This window comes from Lycium barbarum, chromosome 2, assembly GCF_019175385.1.
Source record: "Lycium barbarum isolate Lr01 chromosome 2, ASM1917538v2, whole genome shotgun sequence".
In the NCBI taxonomy this organism is placed as follows: Eukaryota; Viridiplantae; Streptophyta; class Magnoliopsida; order Solanales; family Solanaceae; genus Lycium; species Lycium barbarum.
In genome coordinates, this window is record NC_083338.1 from 9913509 (window position 1) to 9923088 (window position 9580).

At 35.5% G+C, this 9580-nt stretch overlaps 1 protein-coding gene across 1 annotated transcript; it reads left to right on the plus strand.

Annotated features, from left to right (window-relative positions):
• The first annotated feature begins 3510 nt into the window (after nucleotides 1-3510).
• Nucleotides 3511-4667, plus strand: LOC132628328 (uncharacterized). The gene is made up of 2 exons (XM_060344118.1): nucleotides 3511-4161; nucleotides 4548-4667. The coding sequence occupies exons 1-2, from the start codon at nucleotides 3511-3513 to the stop codon at nucleotides 4665-4667; spliced, it is 771 nt and encodes a 256-aa protein (XP_060200101.1).
• Nucleotides 4668-9580: the final 4913 nt, after the last annotated feature.

Genomic DNA, 9580 nt, shown 5'->3' on the forward strand with positions numbered 1-9580 from the left:
TTTTGCATAACCCAGTTGTCATCAACCCAATGACATGTAATAGCAAAAAAATCTAAATGGTTAATACTAAGACCCAAATTAACGGTAAGACAAACATTACAATTTAAAGAATTAAATACATGGCGCAAATAAAATCTATATTTTTTAAACAAATCTATAACATCAGCTCTACAAGTACTTCTAGGAATACCCTCAATAACGGGTTATAACAACGTTGAATGTAAGTAACAAACCCCAAACCCGAGGGAAAGGAAAATGGTAAACAATCATAAGCTACCATTTTAGCTATTTCTATGCGTTCTTTTTTCTTGTCATACTTAAAATTTCTACCGGTTCGTGGGTCTATCGTCATTTGAATCCCCCCCACATTTGAACCCGTTTGTTCTCCCCAAATATCCATATGTTTGGTTCTCATATGACCATTTAGTGTACCCGTTCCACCATCCTTACCAGCTCCTTACTTAAAACTAAATACTTGTCCACATAGGGTACACGTAATTGTTTGGTTTTCCCTATTCTTAGTCATAAATTTCCAAACTTAAGTTGTTGGCTTACGAGTTCTAGGCGGTTTGTCTTGTGTATGTGATTGTGCAGGACATGTATCTCCTATGGGATTTTGGGGGGGGGGGGGGGGGGGTGTTTCATCATCATCATCTAAGTCTTCATTAAAAGTGTCGGTAAAATGTTGTTGCATTGCCTCATGACCTAAAAGTGGATTATTTCCACCAACATCAATACCTAAATTAGGTGTTTCTTCCACAAATGTTTCCTCATTAAGCGCACCCCTAACAGTACGACTACTACTACCGGCACCACGTCTTAATCTCTTTGACATTATTAAATAGAATTAATTTAAATCACAATCAAATAAATCACAAGAAAATAAATTACAACAAATTAAATTGCTAGAATTAAATTGCGTAAATTAAATTGCGAAAAATAAATTGCTAGAATTAAATTGCGAAAAATAAAGATAGAGTTGGAACGAAGGTACCAAATTGCCGGATTAATTTCCAACAAAGTGAAGGCGGCTAGAATTGCAAATCCACCAAAGCTACTTCGGATTGTTGCAAAATCACCAACTCCACCAACAATATTATAATTGCAAAATTAATAATTGAAAGTTGAAACTATAATAAGACTTTGTGGCTAATTATTGCAAAGAAACTATAATTGAGAGATTGAAATTTGAGAGAAAGATGAAGAAGAGTGAATTGATGTGAATTAAAATGAAAATGAAGAAGGGTTTATATAGGGGTGGGGATGGGTTAAAGTGTTAAAAAAAAAATTTGGGGGCCAAAAATTAAAAAACTGACCGTTTGGCAACGGCCATTTTTGCAAATGGACCGTTGCCAACGGTCCATTAAGGCCCAACGGCTCTTTCCTTTTTTTTTTTTTTTTTTTTTTAATTTTCACCGGTTAAACCGGTTAACCGGTTCCGATTTCCAAAATATTGGAACCGGACCGGTAAACAATTACACGGTTAACCGGAACCGGTTAACCGATTCCGGTTCCGGTTTAACCGGTCCGATTACCGGTTAAAACCGATTAGCCCGAACCGGTTGCCACCTTTAGTTGGGGCCATGAGTGAATGGAATCTTCTGCTGTGCATGTTTGCCTTTGCGTCACCTAGTTGCCTTGAAAACTTAAAAAGTACATATGACGGTTGCATCACAATATATTAATTTATTATAATAAATTAAAAAGATATATGATCAATCATAATTAAGTGGAAAAAAAATTATCCGTTTATTCAATTGATGCAAGTATTAAATGCAAGTAATTTTTTTTCCATCGACTTGATGGATTTTTCGTTCAAATTTTTTAATAGGAACACAATTACACAAGGGAATGAGCTTCATAATTTCGAAAGGATGACTATGAAACTTTAGTATAAATATCTTCATATACCAAGCGATCACTAATAAGTACTGCATCCTCAGAATTGTAACCTCCCACGTCGTATAGCTACTAATACGTTTTTCCCCAAAGCAAGTTCGCCACCAACCGTGGTGCGTCCTTCCCGGTCCTCTCGCACTAGGGAAAGGTCCTCTCAATGCTCTAACGCTTTAATCTGGACTTGTTTGGCTTTGTGCCTAGACAACTCGCATTTCGTAAAAATAAAATGGACGAGGACACCCCCGGAAGCTTAACTGGAATGAATAATAATTTTTCTTCTATGACCGATCGATATAAATATCAACAGCTCCAGTTCAATTCGTTTTTTTTTTTCTCTCCACCTTTCACACCCATAAAATTATGAGATGTCACCAACTTTATATCCAAGCAAAAATAAAAAAAAAAAGAAAATTTGAAAATCCTTTCTCAAAAAAATAATATTTTTCATGGAAACCAAACACGAGTGGTTATTGACTTCACAATTCATCTTTATCAAATATTTCAATGATGTATCGTGTGTGTGTTTTTCTTTTTACTGTCAATAGAGATGATTTATATTTTATTTAAATAAAAGGGTGCGATCAGAGCAGAATAAGAAAGAGTCAAAGAGATGGGCATTAATTATATTAAAAGTTAAAAGGTTAAGCTCTATCTTTCTTCTCATTTTCACTTCAAGAAACACCTTTTCTTGGAGTACATTCTTTCTTTCTTTCTCCCATTGAAAAAGGAAAAACCAACACAAACATGTATTTTTTTTCTTTTAAGAGTTTAACTTACATATGTATTAGATAGTGTGAAAATATTTATACAATTAAAGTACTTATTAAGTAATTATATACAAGTTTTTTTATAGTTAAGAATTAATTAATAAAAAATAAAAACTGATCTAATAGGTTAAGATTTTAACTCGAGATTAAAATTCATTTATAATATTTAAAAAATCTACATATCATCATTGTGCATAACTAAGTCATTTTTTTCAATTACTCACGCACATATGTTTCAAAACCACATAGAGAATACGTGTGTGGTTGGTGGGAACAATCTTATCTTATTACAGTAGTTGTTGGAATTTCATCATCTTCCACGAACTCAGATTCATCTCCCACAAACTCAGATTTACAGAGAAGATTGGAAGAAAAGAGAAAAGAAAAGGTCTTGCACAATGTTTTCAAAAACCCGACTGTTTTTGATACACAAAACACGTGGCAAGATGAAGTGGGCAAAAGGGACACCTGTCAACATACAAAAAATAGGGATTAGAAATTAGACATAAATTAATTTCAGTTTTGCATTTATTTTAATCACATTGTATAGGGAATAATATTGTACAGGTGGCAAAGTTTGATAGGTTAGCTTATAGAAGTTTGTTAGAGTAGATTCCTTTTGCTATGTATATATACGTGCACTGTGCACAATGAAAAACAGAGAGAAAATTTCCAAATCTGCTTTAATTTATTGTTTCATTTTCAGCATGGTATCAGAGCAGGGATAAACATCCTGCTAATTTCCAGATCTTCTCTTCACTGTTTTGATTCACAGTTTCATTTTTTTTTTCTTCTTTCTCGAATTTTAAGTTTCTGCCAAGACTCTTTTGATTCTTATTCCTTCATGAGTGATGAATCAACTGAGGTAGCTAAGGTGGATGAATCCAAGTTAATGGATTCCAGTCACCTCTATTATCTTCATTCATCAGATTTCCCTGGTATGAATCTGGTGAATTTCACTTTTGATGGCAAAGGGTATGGAGGCTGGCGTAGGTCAGTTCTCATTGCTTTATCAGCCAAAAATAAAATAGATTTTATAGATGGCACATGTAAAGTACCTGCTATTGATTCCACAGATCACAAATTGTGGAGCAGGTGTAATGACATAGTGTTGTCTTGGCTCTTAAATTCACTTTCAAAAGAAATTTTTGATAGTGTGATATACTCAAAAACTGCTAAAGCTTTATGGACATACCTTGAAGAAAGGTTTGGTCAATCAAATGGGGCTAAATTATACCATCTCCAAAAGGAACTAAGTGATTTAGTTCAGGGATCTAATGATATAGCAACATATTTTACCAAGTTGAAGAAACTTTGGGATGAACTAGACACTCTTAATGCTGACATAAACTGTGGGTGTAACTGTAGCTGTGGAGGAAAGGACAAACTGACCAAATCTATACAAGATGAGAGACTTATGCATTTTCTGATGGGTCTAAATGATTCATATGCATCAGTTAGAGGAAATATGTTGATTATCTCACCTCTCCCTAATGTGAATGTGGCCTTATTCTATCTTAATTCAAGATGAAAAACAAAGGGAGGTTTATGTAAATCAACAGCACCCTGGTGAATCATCTTCTTTTTTGGCAATAAACCAACACAAATATACACCCTATGATCAGCCCATTCAAAAAATTTCTAATTATGATCAGTATAACCAGAAACATGGAAACTATGAGCAAAAAGGGAAAGGGAAGTTTGATACAAGAAAGAACAACCTGATTTGCTCACACTACAAGAAACCTGGTCATAGTATAGACAAGTGTTATAGGATTGTGGGCTTCCCTGCAGATTTTAAATTCACAAAGACAAGAAGAAATTAGACTTTGGCACATAGTAATGCAGCGTTTGCTGAAGAGAAACACAATGACTATGCAGGGAACAATCAACAATTTTCACAGGAGCAGTTCAGTGAATTGGTTCATCTTTTGCAATAGGTTAAAGTTAGCTAATCAGGTCCTACAAGTTCAGATGCAGAAGCTGTTGCCAACAGTGTAGTGTGCTCTGGTATAACTAATCCTTTACACCATATCCTATCTTGTTTTGCTCATATTAAATTCAATTCTTGGATCATTGACTCGGGGGCAACCCAACATATGGCTTTTGACACCTCAATCTTCTTTAATCTGACTCCTTTTCTTACACCTTTAAGTGTTAATCTACCAAATTCACAAAAGGTAATAGTCACTCACAAAGGGAGTATCAAAGTTTTACCAGATCTTATTCTAGAAAATGTGCTTTTAGTTCCTGATTTTAATTATAATCTTCTGTCTGTTAACAGACTTTGTCAGCAATATAAATGTCATCTAATGTTCTCTTCCACAAATTGTGTCTTTCAGGCCCCTTCCATGAATAGGCCTCAGGTTCTTGGTGAATGTCATGGAGGTCTCTATCTACTCAAATTTGCCAGCACTAAGTCCAGCCATCAACAACATAGTCTTATTAGTTTTCCAAGTTTCAAGAAAAATGATGTTGTTCCTACTTTTAATTCTGTTATTCCAGTTCCTAAGAAAGATGTTAGTTTACCTTTTTCCAATTCAGTAGTAGCTAAGCAAGTTGATGCAACTCTATGGCACAAGAGATTGGGCCACTTACTCTATTCATCAATGAAAAATATCAAGTCAGTTTCTGCTTTTATTCATTGTCATTCTGAACTTCCTTGTGATATTTGTCCTTTAGCAAGACAAGCAAGATTACCTTTTAAATCAAGTTCTATTAAAACCAAATCCATTTTTGAACTCATTCACATTGACACATGGGGACCCTATAAAACAGGTACTTATGATGGATTTAAGTACTTCTTGACCATTGTAGATGATTATAGTAGAGGAACTTGGACCTACTTATTGACTACCAAAAACAATGCTTTCTTCATTCTTAAAGACTTCCTCAAAATGGTAGAAAGACAGTTCAATACTCAAGTTAAAATTATTAGGTCTGATAATGCCTTAGAATTAGGAAGCAGTCATAGCACCTCTGAATTTTTTAAAACTCAAGGGATTTTACATCAAACTTCATGTGTAGGAACACCTCAACAAAACGGAATTGTAGAAATAAAACATCGACATCTTCTTGAAACTTGTAGAGCTTTAATGTATCAATCAAAAGTTCCTGTTCCTTTTTGGGGAGATTGTCTCCTCACTGCTACTAGCTTAATAAACAGATTCCCTTCTAGTGTCCTACAGTTCAAAACTCCATATGAAATCTTATATAATCAGCCACCATCCTATGAGTTTCTAAAAACCTTTGGTTGTTTATGCTATGTTTCAACTCTTCCAAGTCATAGATCAAAATTAGAACCTAGGGCTATTAAAGGGATTTTTCTTGGTTATCCCACTGGAGAGAAAGACTATAAAATCATGGACCTCAGCACTAAGAAAATCTTATTTTCCAGAAATGTAGTCTTTCATGAACATTCATTCCCTTTCTCTACTCATTCTAGTCCTACACCTATATTTCCTCATACCTTTAACCCCACTCAATCATCAGATCAACCCTCAGAATCCTCTTCAGATTCTGATGTCTCACATCCTGATCTCTTCCCTGATTCTCCCTTTTTTTCTCCTACTATTTCACCATCTATCTTAGAATCCCCTACTTCTGGCCAATCCTCTCCTTCATCTGTCCTCCCTCTTAACAACACTCCTTCACCTATTCCTCCTCCTGCTATAGAATCAACTCCTCGCCCTTCTCCTATTCCTCTACCTCCACAAAATATTTTATCTACAATCTCTACTACTAAATCGGGCAGACCAACTCACACCCCATCTTATCTTAAAGATTATTATTGCAATGCTGTTTTCCTTACCAACTTAATTTCTTCTTGCTTTATCCCAGCTGTTCATCCTCAAACTCTACCCTTCTCAGCCCTTTCTTTGACTAATCAACACTTACTCAATTCTATTTCAAACATCACAGAACCCACAAGTTATAAACAACCAGCACTACACCCTGGCTGGCAACAGGCAATGTCCACTGAATTTGAAGCTCTGATTGCCAACAAGACTTGGGATGTTATGGAACTACCTATGGGTCATAAGGCTTTAGCATGCAAGTGGGTCTACAAGGTCAAAAACAGGTCAGATGGGAGTTTAGAAAGACTCAAGGCCAGGCTTGTGATAAGAGAGGATACACAAATAGAGGGAATTGACTATACTGAGACCTTTTCTCCAGTTGTTAAAATGACAACTATCAGATGCTTGTTTACTGTAGCAGTCAAGAGAGACTGGCCCATTTATCAACTAGATGTAAACAACGCTTTTCTTCATGGTGAGTTAAATGAAGAAGTTTACATGAGGTTTCCCCCTGGAATGCAGCCTCCTAATCCTAATTTGGTTTGTCGATTAAGGAAATCTCTCTATGGTCTCAAACAGGCATCAAGGCAGTGGTATTCCAGATTAATTGCAGCTTTAAACTTCAAAGGATATGTTTCTTCCTTAAATGATTACTCTTTGTTTTATAAAAAGGACAGGGATTTCATCTCTTTGGTTGTAGTTTACGTTGATGACATATTAATGACAGGCAACAATCCTACTGAACTATCTTCCCTTAAGCAATTTTTGGACTCTGAATTCAAAGTAAAGGACTTGGGGAAAGTTCATTTCTTTTTGGGCATGGAAGTCATTCGTGAACCACAAGGCATTATTTTGTGTCAAAAGAAATATACGTTGGAGTTATTGGATGAATTTGAAACTCAGGCCTCTGCTGCTGTCAACTCTCCTCTAGATCCCACTCACAAGCTCAAATCTGACGAGGGTGACCTTCTTCTTGATCCCACTGTTTACAAACGTCTGTTAGGAAAATTAAATTTCCTAACTCACACACGCCCAAATTTTTCTTTTGCCGTTCATCATCTCAGTCAATTCATGTCCAAGCCTCGTATTCCTCATTTCTTAGCTGCATTACGGGTCATTCGATATCTTACACTTGCTCCTAGCCAAGGCCTTTTCTTCTCCAGTTCACCTTCACTCGATCTCTTGGCCTTTTGTGACTCGGACTGGGGTTCATGCCCTAACTCTCGTCGATCTGTGAGTGGGTTTTACATCACTCTTGGGGGTTCTCCTATTAGTTGGAAATCAAAAAAACAATCATCAATTTCTTTATCCTCCGTTGAAGCAGAGTAAAGATCTATGAGACGAGTTGTTGGGGAACTAACCTGGTTGGTCCGTCTACTTGATGATTTCTCCGTTTCACCGTCGTTGCCAGTTCCGCTACATTCCGACAGTCAATCGGCGACCCACATCGCGAAAAACCCAGTTTTTCACGAACGAACCAAGCATGTCGAATTAGATTGCCATTTCGTTCACCAACAGTACCTCTCTGGCTTGATCTCTTTATCTTTTGTTCCCTCTTCATCTCAACTCGCCGATATCTTCACCAAGCCGTTGACCGGACCTTCGCATTTCTCTGTTCTTCGCAAGTTGGGTGTCGCACAGCTCCCCTCCACCTTGAGGAGGGGTGTTGGAATTTCATCATCTTCTACGAACTCAGATTCATCTTCCACAAACTCAGATTTACAGAGAAGATTGGAAGAAAAGAGAAAAGAAAAGGTCTTGCACAATGTTTTCAAAGACCCGACTGTTTTTGATACACAAAACACGTGGCAAGATGAAGTGGGCAAAAGGGACACCTGTCAACATACAAAAAATAGGGATTAGAAATTAGACATAAATTAATTTCAGTTTTGCATTTATTTTAGTCACATTGTATAGGGAATAATATTGTACAGGTGGCAAAGTTTGATAGGTTAGCTTATACAAGTTTGTTAGAGTAGATTCCTTTTGCTATGTATATATACGTGCACTGTGCACAATGAAAAACAGAGAGAAAATTTCCAAATCTGCTTTAATTTATTGTTTCATTTTCAGCAGTAGTTATTATTGATGTTATTAGTAAGTACTGCTATGTTCATGAACTAACCATTAAGATAATGATAACAAGTTTAACCTAATACATAAAGTGTAGATTAAAGTATTATAAGTTTGTCACTTACGAATTTTACTACAAGATTTTAATTTGTATACATGCAATTCTCAAGCGAGATTTTGATTTACTTTTCTTTGATCATAGAGATTTTGATTTACATGATAGAGGTTGCAATAATGCAAGTTGTATACTCCCAAAGTAAAAATAAATCTTTGAACGTTTACTGGTTGTTAATCGAGAATTTGCAGTTCATAAGATACAAAATTCCAAAAATTAATGTATAGTGTAGTCTCACTATAATCTGTGGATAAATTATAGACTTGCTATTTGATTCGAATATCACAAAAATATAAAGAGGAGCAAAGAAAAAGGAAAAAATATATCAAGTTAAGGGTGTTGTAGTAGTTTTCATCTGAATCCATCCCAAGGTCCAAAACTTTTTTGGTGTTCAGTATTTTAAACTTACTATACATAATATATTTCAGGAAAATGTTCAAAATTACCCCTAAACTATATAAAAATATTTAAATTTGCCTTCGGTTAATAATTGTAAATAAATATACCCTTATTGTTACAAAATGAGTCGGAATATTATTATTCACTAATAACGGAAGTATTTCAACACATGGACTTTTTTCACAAGGGAAAATGTTCAAATTTGCATCTGGACTACAGGAAATGGTTTAGATATGCCTCTGAACTTTGTGAAATTCTGCAAATTTTCATTTTTCTCGGCTGCCATTTATCATCGCTCTAAATCAATTACCAACACATAACAATTGATTATCTTCACACTTAAAAACATCTTGTGAAGACCACATTACTCCACCAATCACTTCATCCCGATGTACACTTGCCAAAAGAACACACAAATATTATGCATTAAAAGTCACCCTATTTAAACGATCTCTCTCACACCTTCATCTTTACCACTTTCTTTGTCACCATTTTACCTCTACCATAAGACCACCGACCCTCAATCACTG

Bases quoted from the DNA above. Each gene is read 5' to 3' on its own strand.
- LOC132628328 (XM_060344118.1), top strand. From the start codon at position 3,511: ATGAGTGATGAATCAACTGAGGTAGCTAAGGTGGATGAATCCAAGTTA. The intron at 4,162-4,547 runs GTGAATGTGGCC...ATGACTATGCAG, and splicing joins TTATCTCACCTCTCCCTAAT to GGAACAATCAACAATTTTCA.